The 22,130-nt window shown below is 39.1% G+C and overlaps 1 protein-coding gene across 13 annotated transcripts in view; it reads left to right on the top strand.

Annotated features, from left to right (window-relative positions):
* LOC119745717 (FH1/FH2 domain-containing protein 3-like) overlaps positions 1–19,265 on the top strand; it is a 122,558-nt gene extending 103,293 nt beyond the window's left edge. For all 13 annotated transcript variants that reach the window (XM_038222264.1, XM_038222290.1, XM_038222318.1 and 10 more), the window contains 2 exons: positions 11,678–11,827; positions 13,996–19,265. In XM_038222264.1, the coding sequence (XP_038078192.1) occupies positions 11,678–11,827; positions 13,996–14,087 (242 nt within the window). In that variant the 3' untranslated portion in view covers positions 14,088–19,265. The remainder of the gene's footprint in view (positions 1–11,677; positions 11,828–13,995) is intronic.
* The last annotated feature ends 2,865 nt before the right edge of the window (positions 19,266–22,130 follow it).

Below are 22,130 nucleotides of genomic sequence, written 5' to 3'. Positions count from 1 at the left end.
GGCTAATCCAGAAAATGACAAAACCACGGTCATCTTTGTGGCTTCCAAGACTGCAACCTGTCTTTCCCAACAGCATATCAGCTGGCAAAACACAAGAAAACTGAAGGCCACCAGTGCAAAAGAGAAAGACCGACAACTTCACGCCGTCACTGAACTAGACACACATGTACATGGGTACACATGTACATGTACATACATACATGTTCAAGTGTATGTACACTGTACATGCAAGTGCATGTACATGTAGGCTACAATACATGTTCAGTTTTTTATTAATCGAAATTAGGGGTGGGTGGGTGGGTCAAAAAGGCGAAATTTTAAAACATTGAAAATTCTGAATGGCCCCTTACCAATTTGAACCGTTCAAATAATACGTTGCGGACAAGATTATTATACATTCATGACTGCGTTGTGTGCATGCTAAAAATGGTATTCTTAAAACCAGACAAAAAAATCTTCTTTCAAGAAACTTTTTTGTCTCACTCCCTAGAAAATTGGGAGTGAGACAAGAAACAAGAATTATTTTCTTATATTAAGAAATGTTACAAAATCATTTTTAGCAGTGTGTCCAACCCCAAAAAAGCTTGAGATAAACCTCAAGTTACTGCCTGTTTATAGGGAATGTACAACATTTGCTTTTGCTGCAATTTTCAGAAATAAGTGGATTTGGAGGTTTAGTATGTTATGGCAAATATTGTTAAAACGACTTGTTTCACATTTTGGGCTTGTACATGTAGATGCTGGAAAAACCAAGAAAACCAATCATGTTCTTGTAGTCTGGTTCCCTGACCCCACTTAAGATGAAACGTAGCAATTTATGGACTTTGGGGAATTGTAAGGTCAGAGAATCAGTCTAGCAGGCTTGTACTCCACAGGTGTGTAATCAATTGCAAAAAAATGCGGAATAACTAGGCCTAATTATGAAAAATTAGGAGCATTTTTTTTTAAGCCAATTTTCTCCAACGCTGGTCGGCCGACCACAAGGGCGGATCCAGAACACGATTTTGGGAAGGGGGGGCCAAAAAAAATTTGTCCCCCCAAAAAGTGGGTCAAAAAATTACGGCGTGGGGTTCGGGGGCCCACTTAAGGGCCCCGAAAAAATTTTGGATTCTAGATGCTCTGTGGTGCGATCTGAGGCAATTTCTGACCACTTTAACCAATGTATTTTTGAGGAAAAGATGGTGGTGTACTCATTGCGTGCCTTTATTGCGATGTCACAAAAAAAAAAAAAAATTGGTTTCGTTTTGGGGGGGCCATGGCCCCCTTTGGCCCCCCTGGATCCGCCCTTGGCCGACCAGCGTTGGAAAAATACCATTTTTCTTGAAAATGTCAGCACACCAGGAGCCACGATTTTACAGGACGCTTTAGACTGTCATTCCCTAACAATGCAGTAAGGTATTTCGTGATAATTTGATCATTTCGTTTTGCGATGTTTGCAAATGTTGTATCTTCCTTTGATTACCCCTGAATTTCCCCTTACACGTACCATACAGTACATGACGCACTGCCCATCTAAAGTAATTCTCTGATTTAGAGAAAAGGAACATTTATAAAAAGAACTATGAACCTTCTCAGTCTACTTAGAGTGCCCAAGGCCTCCGATTCAGAACACTAAAGGCTCTTACAGCTTGCAGCCTCAGGAAGATTTTAGTATCAACCCCACAGGAGCCTTAGCTTTCTTCACATGCCTTTTATTTTTTCAGCGTATTTTATTTAAACCCTGATAAGGTTACACAGAAATAAAACATTAGCCGTTTCTGATGACTGAACGTGAGACAAATAGCCTCAGGAGGAAGATGTAGTTCTCTACTGTCTTGAAAAAAAAAACTCTAAAATTCTCATTCTGAAATAAAAAATTAATTGGACTTTATTTCTGTTTCAAAGCCAGTTATAACATTTACAAGCTATGGAAAAATCAGGAGATAACTATAAGAAAACAATAAACTTTACCCCCTAAAAATGGTTGAAATGTAATTTTTGCAAGAATTGTGTGACTCTAAAACTAAAAGTAAATGTCGACAACTAGTCCAACAACAAAACAGGTTATGTTCTTGCGCCTTTTCAAAGCTTTTTTTTCTTCAAATACTGCGCCTAATATACCACATTTAGTAAATCCACATTTCGTTTGCAATCGGTTACAATCTTTACAGATTTACAACATACTTTGCAATCGGTTCTCTGACCTAAATGTTCCCCGACATTAATTGCTCAGTTTCACCTGAAGTACATGTAGGGTCAGGGAACCAGACTACAAGAAGAAGAACTTTTTTCCTTGGTTTTTCTAGCATCTATGAACAGAAAACTTCAAACAAATCAGTGTATCTCCTATGAAATACTTACCCCCAAATCCATTCATTTCTAAAAATTACAGCAAAAGCAAAAATGTGTATTACCTTTGACTCCCTATTTTGGTCTATCAAATAGAGACTAGCAAAGTTAAGGTAGTTCCGTAGCTTTTGATTGAAATCTTAGCTATTGTCATGATTTCACCAATAACGATATCAGCCACCCCAAAATCTGTATTTCTTCTCATCCTGAACGTGGTTTCAAAAGCTGGTATTAAAGTATCTGCCCTTTTCTAGGTACTCGAATTCCCAAGGTTCCTTCAGTCCCTGAATCCTAGCTTTAGCCGCCCTTCATATGAGCGTCCTATTCTTCCCACTGATTGTATGATTGAAATCTTAGCTATTGTCATGATTTCACCAAGAACTATATCAGCCACCCCAAAATCTGTATTTCTTCTCATCCTGAACGTGGTTTCAAAGGCTGGTATTAGAGTATCTGTCCTTTTCTCAGTACTCAGATTCCCAAGGTGCATGTACCTTCAGTCCCTGAATCCTAGCTTTAGTCACCCTTCATATGAGCGTCCTATCCTTCCCACTGATTATATCCTTGAATTTGTGAAGCCTGACACGAAAATGAGATTCCTTCTTCAAAGCACAATAGACTCTCACCTCCGGAGCAAGAAGTCTTCAATTGTACAATTTACTGATTACCAAAATAATTTCAGCAGTACCGGGTATATATTTTTTATTGAAAAAACTTAATTCAGCCATGTGTATTCATTTATGCTAAGAGCCTGTATTCCTGTTGTTAGCTCGACAGAGCGGATTGGATATAGAGAGTGAGGTATATAGTGATAACCCCGCCATGGATTCACCGTACGACGACATCGACGCAGGTATCAAATTTGCCTGAGACTTTTTTAGTGTGGTGGATGCCTGCATGCCGTTTGCAGTGGGCACAGGGGATTTTTTTTTTTACCCCCATCTTGAAGAAACCAGAAAAAGAGCATGTTATAACAATGGATGATTAGTTTGGAAGTTTGTTGCTCAGTGTTAAAAAGATTTTCCAGAGTTAAAAGAACACATTCAGAATCTCCTACATTCCAAGAAAGAGGACATGGAGTTGGAGTTTTAAAAGAGCAAAATCTCCGATGATTTACATTTAATTCTGTGTATACATCGAAACTTTAAATGAGTGGATGTGTTTTCCTTTTTACAATTTTTTAATTTTAATTGAGGTGATGTAAGTACATGTATCCCAAACCCAATTTGCACTGGCCATGAGCCAAATCCAAAGCATACATTTGCGAACGAACATTTTCCACTGCTCTTTTGTCCCGCCATCGCTTTCATAACACACTGAGCTTATACTGTACGAAAAGAGTTTCAGAAGTGTACAAATCATTCTATTTAGGTAAATAGATTTCTCAGATATTGTATATTGTAGATGATTGCTTAAGAGTTTGATGCCCTATATTCCTTCCTCCCCCCCCCCTTCCCAACTAACTGACTGAAACATGCCTGCAAGCTATGACAATGAAAAAGACAGAAATAGATACATATGTGTGAATATTTTAACATTAACCCTCCTATGCAAACATAACCGGTACACTCTGCACAAAGTTGTCCTTGCAGTCAAAATCAGTCAAGAGACTGTCTGTAACAGTTAAGAGCTCCCAGCCTACATAAAGCAGGATTGACTGGCTGTGACTGTTTATGTAACTTGATACAGCTGTGTTTTGACTGTAGGTGATTGATAAGCCAGCTGTGCTTACCACTTGCCTGCTTTTGTCGGTTGACTGAATCTGACTAAGTCACAGTGCTTGCTTGAAATATGATCTGACTGTTGGTGACTAGCCTATGTAAAAGGCATGGCAGGGAAAGATGATTGATTTTTTTGATTGTCTGTGACTGTTCAGACAGCAGGAGGGTTAATGGCATGAATTTTGATAGAACGTACACCTATTCTACCCTGCACTTGTATGACACACTCTTGACTAGTTATTTTCCCTCTTTAGTACACTGCCATCCCCTTTTTCCCTTGTGAGATCTTTTCCTTCCCGTGCTGTTCAGATTTTAATCAAATAGTTTGTATTCTGGTATAAAAAATGACAGAATTTAGAATGGACTGTCTGTCAAAGTCATGCAAGTTATTAAAACCCAAGCCTCAGTGACCCAAGGGATGATGAATATAATAATTGCTTTTTTGCTTAATATTTATTTTAAATTACGGGGGGGGGGGGGGGGGGGGACGTTCCTTGTTCAAGTAAACAATTCTTGCCTCGCTCCTTAGAGAAATTCTAGGAAGTACTGCAAGAAGTTCCTCCTTGATCGGATAATTTTATTTTTTATAAATGGTCCTTCATTCACTTCTTAGGCCACTCTAACCAATAGAACTTGTCTGTTATTTGATCTTTCGAGATTCAGCAATATTGGAGTTTGTGGGGTTTTTTTTCAGAGTGCCAAAGTTCAGTCTTCAATGGGGATCAATGTCATGATTCCAATTGAATGATTGTGTTCATGGGCAAGACAATTTACAATAATTCTTCATCCAGGAGTATCAATGCACGTAGAGAACAGACTGATGATCTTGAAACTGCATGTAACTTGCCAATTAGGTTATAATTGGGTGGGTGACATTTGTGTAATGCTTTATAATTAATTCAAAGTAGGGCGTTCAAGCCATTTGTACAACAAACTCTTGTTGACAAATGAGTGAATATCGCCCTCTCTTGAAGGTCAATAATTTAATCAAAAAGTGTTATCTAGTCTAGGTACATGAATGTCTCTCCTAATGACCTTCAGTATCAATAAATGTACATGCAGAAATGCACATGTTTTTAATGACTTCCGCTATCACAGACAAATGCTAAGCTTATCAAATTGGACGGACATCATTCTATGTACCGTGCCACAGATTAAAAAAAATGTTACAACTAGAAAGGTCATTTGAGGACACTTGTTGATAAGCCCACCCATGATAGTTCAGTTGTGTTTCTCACATAGGTCACCCCTTCCATCTGTGAAGGTTAGAGATTTGAATGCCTACTTGTTGCTTATGCCGCCCTCTTGTGGTGGAAATGGACCGCCCTGGGTTTGATGTGCATTGACCTGAGGTCAATTCTGGACCTCTAGACACAATCCTGGACACAGAGTATACAGTCGGTGAAGGGCAAAACCCAATATTGAATTTACATCATCCCGACGCAGATTCCATCTTGTGAATAGTTTGGTTGCGGTACCCGCTGCTATATCAGATTCAAACCAGCCAGCTGACCCCAGCAAGCTCGGTGGTTGAGTGGTAAGACGTCTGCACTAGTAAGCAGGAGGTCGTGGGTTCGAGTCCCACCCGGAGAGTTTGGGAATTTTTCTCACAATCACTTGGTAGTACTACAGTGTTTGTGAAATATGTTGGTGAAGGGCAATTCCATCGTTACGGAAGTTACATTCACAGCCTAAAACCAATTGGAAACAAAGTAAAATGCTTGCAGTGAAAGAAAATTTTATATATTTGGTGCAACTCTAGCTTAGGCCTTAATTGTACAACATGACATTATTAATGCAGTGTTAGCTGAATTAAGGTATAAGCTGTGAAAATTACCATTGCGGATGAAAGTCTGTGAAGTTTCTTGCAAGAATTCAATGAAATAACTATGTTGTGGGAGATATAGCTTCACGCTATGAAAACACCAATGAAATTTGGCAAAAAAAGTACTTTGATGTTATGGGTACATCATGTTTTTGTTGTTATGGATGTTGCATTAAAAGGTTACGGACAGTACATGTCAGAAAATAACTTCACTTATGTGATAACAACATACTTAATCATGTTATTGTAAGTTCTGTGTGTTGTTTTTATAAAATATGAACCTTTCACTCTGCCTTAAAAACTGAATCACATAGCAACAATTGCATTTTTCATACAAAACAAGATTCCAAAATGACTACCTAAAATCTATAATTTTAACCGAAAAAACAGCTTCTTTTGACCAAAATATTCATTTAACTACATTCTATACCACTGGTGCACCACTCAAATAAAATGCCTTGTTGTCCCCTTTCATTTGATACTACATTTGAGGTTGTGATGCTTGTAGTTCTGAAGATTTTATAAATTTTCCACTTTTCAGCCATGTCCACTTTCCTTGGAATTGCCCCTGAGCAACCTTTTTGTGTCGGATTTCACCCTCTGTCACTCCAAAGTTGCACCCGAACCATTGGGATATCCACTGCTCCGATTGTGAAATTACGGAGATGGTTCTGGTAGTCATTACTGGGACTTGTTTTGCGTGGCTCTAAAGACGTCACAAAGGGGAGGGCATGGTGTGAAATACCAAAGCAAGCTTTGGAGTGTCCCAGTAATGATAGAAAGCCAGCGCAGTAATCACACAAAAATGTGGGCCACTCGGATACTCGGCAGCTATGGTCTATACCGTAGTTGACTGTTTAGGAAGATGGTACTGCACCAATATTAAGGGGAACACAGACACAAAAATCAGGGTTTTTCTAGATATCCAGTTTGAATGCATGTCAAATGTGCATGGCTAGCACATTTTGAAATCTTGGCCCATAGATATTACTTTGCCTTCACCTCAGCAAAAAAAACAAGACCTTTGTTTCCGAAGGATAATCACACAAAGGAGAAGCGATTGTTGTGCCCGTTATTTGTTCTGTGAAAAAAATACACCTCAATGTCAATATAATCAGGCCGTGCAATCTTGTTCATCGCTGGATTAAGGCCATGAGACAAGGACCAAGTAGAGGGAAGACCATTGTTCGTGGAGGTTAGTGGAAGGATTGTGTTTACTCACTGGGGCCCAGACGGTGGAAGTAGGTCAAACTGATAATGATTGGGACAATTTCCGAGGGCATTCAGAATTTGGAATCGAATTCAAAGGTTACATGTGTGCTTTTTGTATCATCTTCTTCTTTTTTTGGGAAAAAGATAAAGACAATCTAGTCAGCTTTGAAATGTTCTTGGGATTCACACTTTGTTGGGGAAAAAAGTGGTTTAATAAAATAGTGGAGAGTTTGTCCGATGGCAGTCGGCATTCTCTCAAAACACAGCATGAAAACGAATAAAACTGCTGCAAACTGCTTTCTGACTGGATTGACCTGTTATATAAAACAGACAAATAAAAAAACAACGTAAGACGGCATGACTTGGGATCTTAACAGGATCTTCCTCGGAGGCAAATGACGGTGGTACAAGAAACAAAGATGAGGAGCTCATGTTTGTTTCTTGTCATTTGCCGGGACTTGTATTCGAGTCACCAAACATCGAGTCAGAGTCACTTCTCCCAAGTCCAAGTCCCGGGTTATGCAGGTCGAGTCCGAGTCACGAGTCACAAAGGTTGAGTCTGAGTCACAAGTCACCTGTTGGAAAAAAAATTGAGCCGCACGCACTGCGTATGTAGATTTTAGATAAGTTTCTCTCCACCACACTGACTGTATCGCTGCTCAAGAAAGGATTGTCTTCAAAATAATTTGTTAAAAAAAATTAGTGATTTGTGATAAGTTTGGTTGAGTCTCGAGTCACGCAGATCAAGTCTGAGTCCTCAGGCTCGAGTCCGAGTCCGAGTCATGTGTCATGGTGACTCGAGTCCGAGTCTGTGTCTCAGACTCGAGTCCAAGTCACGAGTCATAAACTCTGCATTTGCCTCTGAAGATGATCTTGTTAAGATTGCAACGCCAGCCGTCTTATAAACTATAAATACAGCATTTTAGAACAAATGTAGAGATGCTGCGTAGCACTGCGTAGAGCATAGAAAAATTAATAGTTAATGTCACCGGATTAGTAGTAGTACCCGAGCTTTTGGACATCCGTTTTTCTCATGGGGTGTTATTCAAACTGTAGGAAACAATTTTTTTTTTTTGAAAAAGCTTCAAAAAGAGGGTGGGGGGGGGGAGGCTGGACACAATGTGATCAGTGGAGGTGCTGTTCAGAGCAGACAAGATTGGACACTATCTAACAATAGGTTGTGGTATTTGTTGTGGCATAATATGCTGACGAAAACATGATTTTGCTGACAGGACTACAGTTTTGCCGACCAAATAAATAAAGAATAATGGAGGGCGGGATTGCAACATCCCGCACAACCTCCCACTAGCTGTGCTCCTTGTTTTTTGGGGGAAAAAACCCTCCATTTTTCTTCACTAATGTTCTACAAAGTTGCAAATTCTGAGTTGTTAGACAAATCCACCTGATTTTTGCCCATTGCCCATAAGTCTGTTCACATCAAGTTTGACAGTTGCGGATATAAGACAAATAGATAAAACACCTGCAGACTTTGCCCTGTAGGGGTGGGCTGTCACTAATCTGACAACTTTGTAACTAGTGCTGGACTTTGGGCAGCGATATCACAAACAAATTTAGACAAGTTTGTTTGCTTTTTTTTGGGGGGGGGAGGTATGTTACGCAAAATTGAGGACAAAGTATAATTTAGGGTTTTTTTTCCTTTTCAAAGTTTGCTGTTTTACAGCATTGTGATTTTCACCAGTGTTTGCCGTTACCTGTCCAAAAAAACCTGCAAGCCACACACAACCAGAAGAAGCCTTTCTTTTGAGGATGATCAAAATGTGTAAAAAAAACCTCCCATGCTGTAAATGTGGATGAAAGGACTGGTCGTGAATGAGGATGAATAATGGTGCTCTTAAACTCCCGTAGGCACATTAAAAGGAAGAATTCGTGATCAAGTGCCCCGGGGCAAATGTGACACTTGAAGACTAGAGACCATTTCTCCCAACACTGGAAAGAAATTGCCTAATATGTATGTGATGTGACTGTCTGTACAACACATTATTAAAGGCACATGTAGCCTACAAAGGATGTGACAGAACATCTACTCGAATTGTTCAAAATCTTAAAGGGAATATACAACATATGTTTTTGCTGTAATTTTCAGAAATGGAAGGATTTGGGTGGTTAGTATTTTATAGCAAATATTGTTACACTGACTTTTTTAAGGTTTGTGTTGAAAAACCAAGAAAACAATCATGTTCTTGTAGTCTGGTTCCTTGACCCCACTCAGGTTGAAACAGAGCAGTTTATAGATGTCGGGGAATTGTAAGGTCAGGGAACCAGTCTATAGGTGGCTTGTACCCGTTCATAGGTGTGTAATCGATTGCATTAATGCAGACCAACTAAATAATGGTAAATTGGGGGCAATATTCATGGTATTAGAAGGAAAAAGCCTGGGTTTTTTTCCAACGTTGGTTGGCCGATAAAAAAATGCCACTTTCTTGAAAATGACAGCACACAAGGTGCCATGATTTTACAGGATGCCTTAGGCTGTCATTTACTGACAGTCCAGTATAAAGATATTTTATATTAATTTGGTAGTTTTGTTTTTGATGTTTGCAAATGTTGTATATTCCCTTTATAATGTGCATAACAACTAACCAGCTGAAGTCTCTGTTCAATGGATACTATACGTTCTGAGAAAACAGGAAAAAAATGTGCATAATTATTTGTGTTTCGTTAGTGTATTCCATTGGTTAAACACGTTAAAAACAATTTGTGCCTGCTGCAACCCTATTTTCAAACCACCTTCAATATTAGTCTTCTTCCAAATGATACCATTTCAGGCGGAATAATTTCACAGGGTTTTTAATACCAGTCCTATGTTCAGTTTGAGCAACGTTTCTCTCAGTAAATCGTTAGGTACTTTTCCGGGCAATTCTGAGCAAATGATCCTATTTGGCTTTATAGGAAAAGGTGGCATCGTAGGAATTACGCCTAAGCGCCAAGGCTACATGTATGTTGAATGAATACTTTGAATAAGTAGGAATCTAAGAGTTTTAATGCTCAGCGGACACATGTATGCAAGGAATATAACCTTTCCTGGCCAAGACTAGTGTACATGTAGGCCATCAGCCTGTGGGTTTGGTCAGTATCAAATCAGGGCATAAATGATTATAGTGCGCATGCGCAAGGTATACGGCCCCTAGAGTGGTAACAAGCATTTTGATGGACATTTTGGAAAAAAAGGGTGATAACACCCAAAAAGCTGCCACCACTGCAATGCTATCACATATTTTCCAACTCTGGATTGTGTATACCTTGCCAAAAATCGCTATGACGATTATTCCCCCCATTTGATACCGGCTGCCAAAATTTTGGACTGAGGCTGATGGCCTAGTGAGCCTGCATTCCTCTTCATATCTCACTGACTGACTCACTGACTCACTGTCACTTGTGACTTAGCCAGGTTGTTGACTGATAAAGCGAGCCGGGCAATGCTGTTGTATAGGATTACCCCGATATGGGCTAAATCTGGCCCATTGTGTACACCAGATGCATGTGAAGATTTTAAATGAATAACCATTTTGAATCAATTGAATAGAATATTGTACGCTCTCGGACAAGCTCAACTTGGCTTGCCTTGTAATTTCTTTTTCTCAAAAAGATGGAGATTTAGAGTCGGGTACGCCTTTTCATCTTTTGTCGGGGTGCTCAGATACTGAGAAATAAAAGCCTAAAAGCACTCAGAGCACATTCTCTTGTTTCTGAAGATTAATTCTGACCACGTTCCTTGTCTATCAGTATACTCCTTGGACTTGGAAAAGCACTCAACTACAACACAGCAGAGGCTTTGTTTTTTCCAAAGTAATTGTCTTTAGAAATTGATATTGGAAGACTGCCATTAGAGATAGTGTGCATGTAATTGTAACATGTTGGATTTTGCATATTGCAAAGGATGGCGAGAATTAATGTAGTGAATAAATGTATTCTACATTGAGTGTTATTCGTTTCCTTTGAATATGTACCATGTCTGTTTTGTAAACGTATACATTTTCGCTGAAATGAAAAAATCAACACTATAGATTCAAATTATATGCTTATATATATTTGTCATGTGAATGGAAAGCTGCAGTAATGCTTTGTTCCATTACTGAGCTCGTCTGAAAGTTCTTGAAAGTTTATAATTATTTCTGTTAACGCTCATTAATTGTTTCCCTCAACTTAAGGGAAGTGTGGCCTAGTGACCAGAGGGTCAGGGATTCGAATCCTACTGCTATCCATTTGTTGTGTCCTTGGGAAAGCTACTAACCTCCACTTGCCTCTCTCCACCCAGAAGTACAAATGGGTACCAGCATTAGCTGGGGAGTAATCTGCGATGGACTGGCATCCCATCCAGGGGGAATAGAAATACTCTCAGTTGTTTCATGCCAAGGAAACCAGAGTTAAACGCCGGCCTGACGGGCCATGTTGGCTTGTGACAAACTTACTTTACTTAAACTCAATGAAATCAATGAACTTTCTAAAATTTATTATCTTTCCTGACTTGAGTGGCAGTTAGTAGTCATCTACATGTACTGACATTTTGTAGCCACACGGCTTTGTATCGATAACATCCAAAGTCTGACTTCATTTTGTCCTGTCCTTTTAGGCACGAGTGCCAGCACATCCAACATGGAGGACGTTGGGGACGAACAAACGGACGAAATGCTTCAAATTCTTGTCAACACGGCCAAGAACACCAGGACGCGTAATACGCCGAGGGAGAGAAAACGTGGTGGACGGACGAACCGCAAATCACGTGAGTAGTCCAACGCCAGTTCCTTGGTGTTTGGTTCTAAAGGCTGTTTCATTCTCATTGGGAGAGCTAAGGGAAATGTGATTTTGAGACAATGGTGCAAGTATTCACAGCGCAAATGCCCAGATGTACTACAGTGAATATCAGTATCAGTGTTTTGTGATTTCAAGTTCACATCACAATTGCAGTTTTATGAGCAAGCCATGAGCATTGTGAGCCATATTGCTCATCTTGCTTGACAGTTTTCCTCCACAATGAAACTTACACTCATCTCATTTGGACATCATGGGACTTTTCAAATTAAGTTACTCAAGAATATTACAGCGGAAAGTATGAAATAATATGAAATGTATGACAGACAGTCAAGTTACTACTAAAGCCTATTTTCTCGAGGGAGAAACGCATTTATTAGCTTTCCTTGCAATTTCTCTCTGCGATTTTCGTTCAGTCTTTGACATGTGCGGAGAATCTACTTCCTTTTAAAGTTAAGCTAGGAGTGATACAAATACCAGGAGAATTATAGCATTTGCAATGCGGTCATTTGTTCTCTTCAAATTGTTTGACATTGCAGCGTGTTTAGGATGGTGGGCAGCCCTGTTACAAATGTATGTCCTGCAGGAATGTTTTACTGCCTTTCATTTAAAGGGTCCATGCGATGAATTTTTCTTAGGAATACATTTTGTGCAACTTTCTCCTCTTAAATGTATGAGCAGGAGGTCGTGGGTTCGAGTCCCACCCGAGTGATTTTTTTCCAATTTTCACTCGGGAGGTAACACACTAAGTATACAGTGTTTAAACGTCGGTGAAGGGCAAAACCTAATTTGATTTATGTCCACTTTCTCTATCAGATGACACTCTCTTGCTATTTCTTCTGTTGTCTCAAAGCTTGTCATGAACTTAGTCTGTCCCCTGTGCATTTGTAATCCAACCCGCTCGCTTTCATCATTTAGACTGTGTAGCTGATGTTCCATGTCTTTAACCCATGATGTGGTCAAAACTACATCGTCTGCAAATCTATAGATCAGTGAGCTGTTTCCTCTAGGTTGGACTTCTCAAATACCTCCTCTAGTGTCAATGTAAAGATCTTTGGTGATAGTGTATCTCCTGGTTTGACACCTCTCTCTATCCTCACTTCTTTTGAGACATCACTATATCTATGTGAATTCTAGCAGTAGCGTCGGTGTAAATGTCCTCCAGGATACAGATGTATCCCTCATTGATTCCCACTGTTCTCAGCGCGTCAAAAATGTCGCTATGCTCAATGGAGTCAAAGACTTTCTGATAGTCGATGAAACAAAGGCAAAGGCAATGAGTTGGTTTACTGCTTGTAGGTGATTTGTTGTTGAAAACCCTCTTATAGAGCCGGCTTGTTCTCTTGGCTGGTTTTTATCCATGATATCATTTAGCCTGTTTTATCTGGATTACCCTGGTGAATATTTTACACGTGTGTGATAATAGGCTGATTGGTCGATAGTTTTGACATCTGTCTTGTCATCTTTTTTTTATGCAGAAGGGTTACTTTGGTCTCTTTCCATCTGATGGGAATTTCTTTTCTTGTAATATCTGGATGAACAGCTTTGTTAACGCTTCACTGTCTCCCCTCCGGCTTTCATGATATCGCTTGTTATTTCGTCAAGTCCTGGTGCCTTGTTTTCCTTCATTTGGCTTATGGCCTCTTCTACTTCTGTTGGTAGTATAGGAGGTAATTCAGTTCCTGTTGTATCTTTTTGTCACCTCGTGACGTTGGGCTTTGTTGAAGTATAAAGTTCTTGGTAAAAGTCAGGGCAGATTCCCAGTATTTCCGATCTACATGTATCTGATGTAGCAGTCCCATCCTTGTTTTTGAGTTAGCTGATTCTTGTTTTCTTGCTGTCTGATTTCATTATGCTTTTTGGGTCCTCTCCCACTTTCCAATATTCCTAGAATGATGTTATGTTTTCTTCTTCTAGTTGTTTGGCATTGTTTTTTCCTGACTGCCTTTACTGCTTCTGTGTACTCTAACTTTTGTGACTGTTTAAATAGCAGGAGGATTAATGAACTTAACTTTCACAAGCTACATGTATGAACTTAACTTACACAAGCTATGCTAGCCTGCTAAGTTTTACCTCATGTGGGAAAACACTGCTCTGATATAGATAACAGATTTTTTTCTGCCTGGTTTTCCCACACAGTACGGCGGACGCTAAAGGGTGGTACTGGTTTGACAGAGGCGGAGAGTCGTGCTCTGGGTCTACACCCATCTTCCAAGACAGTTCACATCTGAAGACCCAGCGGAGAGACTTGACCATCGAGGCCAATTCCCTGCATCGAAAGAAAAACCAAATCGTAAATATAACTTAACAGTACATCCTCTTAAAGGGGTGGATTCAGTACTGTTGATGCTCACTGCCATACCGGGGCAACGCCTGCCCTCAAGAGGGTAGAATTGGTCACTCATAAAGTCTGGAATCCTGACAACGTTAACACCAGGGCTGTTTGGGATGTTGCTGGTCACCAAACTTTCCGCAAGGAAAATATCTACCATCTTAGGAATAGTTTGAAAGGAGAATCACACAGGAACGGGTAGTGCCTTATTAAAACAATATATGCATAAACACAAATTAATAAACATAAATTTCTGCGCAAATCTGTGAATGCCAAAAAAATGACATAAGTATTTTTATTGCCTTCTTTATTGCATTTCTCCCTGTAGAGAATATTTTACTATGTCTACTATACCGGTAGTAACATTTTACTGTAACTTTTTTTTTCCTTTCACCCAGTCAGTGGAAAACGACATTTTACTTAGAATTTTTAAATATATCATATAAAATAAATTGAAAATGGCATTTATGTATCTGCTGTCACGCTAAACAAGCATTTTTAGCCAATAAGGGCTTCACGTGGGATACTTTCAGTTACCGATGAATTGTACCGGAATGCTACATTTAAGTCATTGTTTCCTCAAAATTCTCCTTTTCTGCTTAAAAACATGAATACTTAAAATTTGCGTTGAATAAAAATGAAACATCTGACATGAAAACCTGAACTATCAAGATTCAACAAGCCTGACAAATAATATATTTAAACCAAATTGCAGACAAATTTAATGCCACATACATGTATGCAGTGCCAAAAAGTCACTCAGTTAATGTTTTCAACTGCCCCACATTTTGAGTAATCAATCTTCATACAAAGAATAAATCAAGACTTTACCCAGATGTTGAGATCCAGTTGTCATGATTAACTGGGAACAAACTGGTCATCTGATCAGATCAAAGGAAGATTTGTTTTTTGAGAATGGTCGTTGAAACATAAAAAGGTGTTATTTACTTTTGTGCGTGGGCAGTAACTTAGCAGTGTGGGATTATTTTTTGTCTTATCAAGTTCCATCTCATGAATATGGCCATCATTCTGATCCGTCAGATATGTCTGAATCCAATTCCTATGTTGAGCTTCCCAGTGAGCTACATGTGGCTACTAGCACAAGCTAATTTTAATTACTTTCAAATGAACTTAATTTAACTAAAAACTAATGTAAAATATAAATGTCATTTTTACTGTTCGTGTATATAAGAAACGATTTTTACTGTGTTCGTTATTATCAAATTGTACATGACAATCTCATGCATCCGTATCTTCCCAAATAATTATTTTTTAATGATTTTTAGAGGCGAATCAAACAAGCATTTGTGGTCACATTTTTGTATATTTCTTTTTTAAAGAGTGTTTGTCGTTTTGAATTCACGTTTCGTTTTATCGAAATGTTCTGCCCACAGGCATGTTTTGACAAACAAGTAGCAAATAATCCCTATATGAGAGTATCACTTTCCTGTGGATTCAATTTGTCACAATAATTTTGACAATGTGCCACGGATGAATCTGCCTTTCGTTTCACTTCAAACAATCAACAGAAAGTATCTCTCGGTGTCGGCGATTCAACGCGAGATGTTGACGGCTCGAAAGCCTTTTTAATCGTTCACACAAAAACTCCGAATAGGAACAAAGATCCGCAGACACAAAAAGTACGATAGAGTTACTTGAATGATTGCGAAAGGTATTACAAAAAAAATACACCTCATTGTACTGCATGTGTTGTATGACGTCAATGAGCCAGCTCCTTGTAAGGGATGGATTTTGCATGACATGGATTGTCAGGGGCTGGGTATTATACTCATTGTTGGGGTCTATGCCGTGTGGGTGGGGTGGGTGAATCGATAATCCAGCTAAGCCCCCTCAGGTATTCTGGGTTCAGTTAAGTGCATTCTGCTGTACCGGCCAGTACCAACGAGGAGTTGTGTTTTGCCAGCCAGTGCAATGAGGAGTTTTCTTTCCTGCCGGCCACAATCGAAGTGGTGGGATGACTAAGTTCAGATTTGGCCAATTAAAGGGGGCAGAACGGTCAGACAACTTCGTGTTATTCAACTGGAAGGTCCAAGTATTGTATAAATCTTGGCGCAGTGTAACAACAATATGCTACATGTATCAACTTGATGAATGCCTTTGACAAAGGTTCAGCCAGGATAAAAATACAATGTATTAGTATTTGACACTCTATTTTTTTTTTTCTTTATGAACAAACATAAGAGTACGCACTTATGACGTTATTGTCTGCAAACCTGTTTTGGGTTTGTTTTTTTTAATCCAGTGAATTTACACATTTAGCAAATACATAATTTTTTCAGTGTTCAAAGATATTGTGTATTGAATATATGTCCTTTTCAATAATTCTATTGACTTTCATCTGTGTCTAAAAAATATTCGGCTTTTTTTTTGCATGTTACTTGCACACCCCATGATGTTCAATCACATCTTGCCCTCGATTTAGCTGAAAATAGTGCTTACCACATGTCTGTGCTTAGCAAAAACAACCGGGAACCAGTTACAAACAATATTAACCCATGGCCTTTCAGTTGGTAACCTGTTTTTGCTGAGCAAGGTATTCTGTGCTTAACAGAATTTTGTGTATGGCGGCGCCTAGAAAATTGCCCCACGATCTATGCTTGAGTGTATCGGTGAATTTATTATATTGTTTACTCAGTGATGTTTAGTAAGTTTGGTTTTTCACCCTGACACCCCTGGCCCTGACTAAATCTTGGTTTCCCGTTTACTGCCGTCCCTGGTCACCCCTCTTCAAAACTTGTGATCTGTCTTTGTGAAAAAAAATCTGCCTTTGTAAGAAAAAAAAGTACAGAAAGTGAAGTTCACAGCTGTATGTCTGTGATTTAGTACCAAAATATGTACAGATGTGGAGCAGCATCTGAAAATTTGCTCAAAACCTCAATATTTATCGGCACACTAAAAACCACCAGGGAAAAACTTATTTCTAACCTAAATTGCGTTAAACAGTTTGAAATTTTAAAGACGTGGTTTGAAATTAGTTCTACACAGTATATAGATCAGCAGTTGTGTTATTTATTTGTGCACTTTCATGTCAACGCCCATAAAGCATATAATTGTTTTGTATGTTGGCATACTGGAGCAGGTTCTTCACAATATTGCATAGGAGATGATATTTTTGTTGCTAGATTTTAATATATTCATAAATGAACAGCATTCACTGCTGACGGTGTCTTCAGAGGCGGTCATTTTAAGTGCCTCCCCAATTGTAAATGATTTTGCTGTGATTTTGTTGTAAGTGTATATGTCGGGGAAACTAAATAAGTCACAAAACTTGGCTGAAACTGCACTGCCTTGGTTGAGATGTAGGAACGAAAACTGGCCAAGAACTACATGTATGTTAATTAATATTTGCAGGTATTATTAGTGTCCTGAATATATGTTTTAGATGCTTTATTACTGCGTGATTATTACTGTAACTGAGACTACACCCAACAATTTGGTGGGGTTTTTTTTACCATTTTTAGTTGATTTTTAGGTATTACTTGCATTTTTGGTTTGCCAATATATGTTTTTAAATACCATGTGTAACAATGTAATGGGCCGATTTTTTTATTGAGGCAAATTGCGTTCGGGTTAGATTTGACTCATCTAGGCCTATACAATGCACAAAATGTCAGAAAACCAATAGTTTCACTAGTAGTATACCTACGTTGTAATCATGAGAGTTTAATAGATTTGTCCACAATTTTCGCCCACGGCACTGGTATATCTACTAGGATATCTCATCGACATATAACCTTGGTACATCTGGGAGTAATTAAGTTTTGCCACAAAAAAGTCACAAAATCTCCGCATTTACACTGATTTCTTGTCAACACTGCTTTTTCCCCCTATGTGTTCAGAAAGCATGCAGCCTTGTCGTCCACTCAATGCCACACTCAATCAGTGCGCGTTGTGTCCTAATAACTGTCCCTGACTGACTTTTCCGAGGTGAAATGAATTGTGACAATAGCGCACATCAGAATTGTAAGAATTGCACGTGGCAATGTGATAGTGATGCATGGGGCTTTTAGTCGAAATGAGAAACCTTATTTTGTGTAGAGAGATATGGGTGTCTAGTCTGTGCTCGGACACTGTTATGGAACTGATTTGTAATATCGTTCGGGGTACTGCGTGCTGGTTGTATCAACTGTAACAATGGGTGCATAAGTTGTACGCAAACAAGTGGGAGGAATGTTATTGTGTCTACTTTGGAATTCTAATTCGGATTTACGAACGTGTTTTTCTTCAGCTGCGTGTAGTGCTGATACCATTCTGTGTATTAGTATGCTGCTGAGAAATCGCATTTAAAACGGTGCCTATAATGAATGACAACTGTAACAAAATTCGAGTACAGAAAGAAAATTCAAATACAAATTTACTTTAGATCTGATATTTATACCATTTTTTGGCATTTTATCCAAATTGGAGAACTGGTCACAGCTTTTTAATGTGAATAATTGTACAAGTATTTTTGATACCAACCAATTCACCAATGCTTTCGATTTCAAGTTTTATGAACTGGAATGTGTGTTTTTAATACTGAATTGTAATGTGCCTGTACCTTTTACAGAAAGTGACATGTAATGTATTTTGGAAGACGTGATGTTTATTAATGACTGATTATGCAAATGTAGTGTGCAATTTGTAGTAATTCTCATTCGCAGTACAGGCTATGCATCTTTACTTTAAGCAGAATTCTGAACAAAAGGGCCACACTAAATCTAAGTCATAGTATACAAAATCTGGTGTTAGTTATGTAGAAGCCATTGTATGTTAAGCATTATGTAAATTTTGCGGCATCATGCATCCTCATCCATGCAGGAGAAAGTATTAATTTTCTTGTAATATAATGTATTTTTTTTGTTCAATATGATTGGATACGGGGTTCCGTGCCCGCAGCTTGTACAAGTTGATTGCCTGTATAATGTTTAGATGATGCGTATAGTGTGTGATCCGAATAAGCTTAATTTTGTTAAATTTATTGCACTTGCCATATCTTTATTCTTTTGTGTAATAGCTTTCATCGTTGTGCCGGGAAAAAAAAGTATACGCACGGTATAAGGGAGAGCACATTGAAGTTCGCCAATATGCTTTGCTGTCAAATTAATTTCGCATGGAGTATGAACTGGTCTTTTTGACTAGAGCAAGTCTAATTTTTGCCGGGGAAACCTGATTATTCAGGGGAAAATCTCAGCGTGTTTATTAGACTGTTTCCCGCCCCATCCCTAACAATATTGAGACTGGAAGCTAGCTCCCATTTGAAGCCATTGATTGGATGAGCTCTGCGCGCGCAGCATGATCGTTAATTTTTGCATCACTGTTGAGCTTTGTGCATGGACGATAATTGAACACATGGTTATAACATAACTGACTCTCTTGTCTTACCACAAGAAGTACGCAAAATCACCAGCGTCTCCATGAAGGCAGCTTTCAAGCATTTCGACTGCGTAGGTTGTAAATTCTGAACAGTAATGCCCCTCGCTTTATTGATATTTGCCAGAGACACTTTCGAATTCAGCAAAAAATCGAAACTCATCACCTCCGAAATTGCACATTCGTGGCCTATCGCCATTTTGCAACAGGCTGGTTGCGCGCAGACAATACCGTTGTGATTTTGAATTCAAGAGGCGGGATTCAGACCTATGCACGTCCCGCATATAACTTGCGTACATTAGGAGGTAAGCCTCCCAATGAATTCAGGATTCACTGCAAGCTACCTGTACCTGTCTCCACATTTGAAGTCCGAAGGACAGTGGGGACAAGGAACCACACTTCGTGAATGTCAGGTGAGACAAGAAAGAAATTCTAGGAGCAAAGTGATGAAAAATACACTCTTTAGTCAGTTAGTGGAAACTGTAGAGCTAATAGTGAAAGGCGGCAGTTTCGGACACATACGGTATATCTTTAAAAAAAATCTTTATATATATTCTGAATATAGTAGGGCCTATGTGTCGTGTACATCTATTTTGAGTTTGATGTTAGAGAGGGCGTTATTTATTTGATACATGTGATAAAAGGTGCTTTTTGCAACCCGTTTTTGTAGTTCTGCCATTTTGAACTGGTCCAGGCTGGTATCCAATACCATGTGTGGTGACGGTTTGAAATGTTTCACAAAATATTGTAAAGGAAATACAGAGTTGTGGGGTAAAATAACCTCCGTGATAAATGCATGCGCATGCCCATTAGCACGTGACGGTGTTGACCCAGGGTCATCGATTTTCTTCTAACCAATAAGAGCTCACAGAAATTAGCCGTCACGAGCGCCTGCAGCAGTAGACCGATCATTAGACCCCGCCCACTGCGCGCACGTGGATAACACGTGCGCATCTCCAACGCCAAAGTGCAAGCTGCGCGCGTCGTGCGCGCGTGCACGCAAAATACCAGTAGGCGGGGCTTAATTGATAGCGCGTCGGGTACCTGCGGAGTATATAAGGAACAGGCCATTACTCACACTGTAGATCTTCCCGTGAAAATGATATGAGATAGCGGGGAACCAGCTACAGTTACACCATGATCCAACATTTTTATCAAAATGGCAGAACTCTGAAACAAGTTGTTATGTTCCAGACTGAGCTTCCTGTATTAGTTCTGTTTCTACTTCAGCAAAGTAGTGCTAACAAGGCATGTTTCGCAATAGCTTAACAGTGGTGGCACAGTGTAATAGTGAGTTGATTGACTTTTTTCTTTCATGGTCGATTTAGCATTTACTTTGCAGAAGGTTTATTTGTTGAAATAAAAACCACACCAATTGTTATATATTTAAAAAATAAAATGTCCAGACGTCACTGATCTTTTTTGTGGAAAAGGTGTTTGTATTGTACCTAGACGATATAAAGATTTATAGCTTAATACCATGGCTGTTATTTCTGTTTTCGAAAACGAAAAGGTCTAGATGTTATATCATAAAAAGGATTTACGTGATATACAGTGAGACCTTTTTCAGTTTTGGTGGTACCTTATATGATTTTGCACGTAACGTTGATCACTATGCATGGATGCCAAAGAGACACGGGTCACTCACGGTACCCTTGATCAAGATTTTACCTAAGGATCTTTTCAAGTCGGATATTAGGAAAATACCAATATTTTATTTGTTCGGAAAATACATTTTTGTCTTAAATAGGGGCCTACAACCCGAGACCCTTGCCCTATAAATTCAGTCAGCCCCTAGCCACACCTAGCCTCCAAACTGCTCAACCGATTAAAGGAAGTTGTTTACTACCAAACCACTTTTTCATGAGACCAACCGATTTGCCTTTACCGAACGTTTGTGACCGAAAAAAAAACTTCACCGCAATCGATACTTCACGACGGAGAAAATAATTAGTGGCTCTCCCTATTCACCTACCATTTTGTACAAAAGTATATGCAATCGCGGTGTACAGAAAAGCGGTCATGACCATACATATTTATTTGATCGAAGTCGGCCTTCCCTAGAATTCGATGGCCCTTTCGTTTTATGAGTCGAGCCCTTTTAAGTCATTGGTTCAATATTACCTTGGCTTCGCGTCTGTGTATTATTATTATTTTGTCTGGCACTGACACAAACTCTGAGCTTCTGTGTACACTGAATACAGCGTATACAGCTATGAACATTTAGTGGCGGTTCCCCGTGAAAGGAGGCATCTATGTCAATATTTTCTTTTTGACAAAGGTCTTCGGAGGAAAGAGGATGAACCATAAGGAAGATCTTTTGAGACGGGTAGAACTTCCCTATTGCTTTGATTATCTTTCTCTCAAACTTTATACGTTCCGAATCCGTTCTTATTATGGAAGGGAAAAAAACACTTAGAATTGAGAAGTTAGGCTTTGGGGACATAAATAGGAAGACAAAAATGTATAACAAAGCAATCGACAACTGTTAGTACAGTGTACTATGATTTTTGCCAGCCTTCAGTCCCCTTTCTTTATATCTATCTCACTACAATGTATAGTACAGCAG

This window comes from Patiria miniata, unplaced genomic scaffold (genome assembly GCF_015706575.1).
Source record: "Patiria miniata isolate m_02_andy unplaced genomic scaffold, ASM1570657v1 HiC_scaffold_12, whole genome shotgun sequence".
Taxonomy (NCBI): Eukaryota; Metazoa; Echinodermata; class Asteroidea; order Valvatida; family Asterinidae; genus Patiria; species Patiria miniata.
This window is presented reverse-complemented; position numbering and strand designations above follow the sequence as displayed.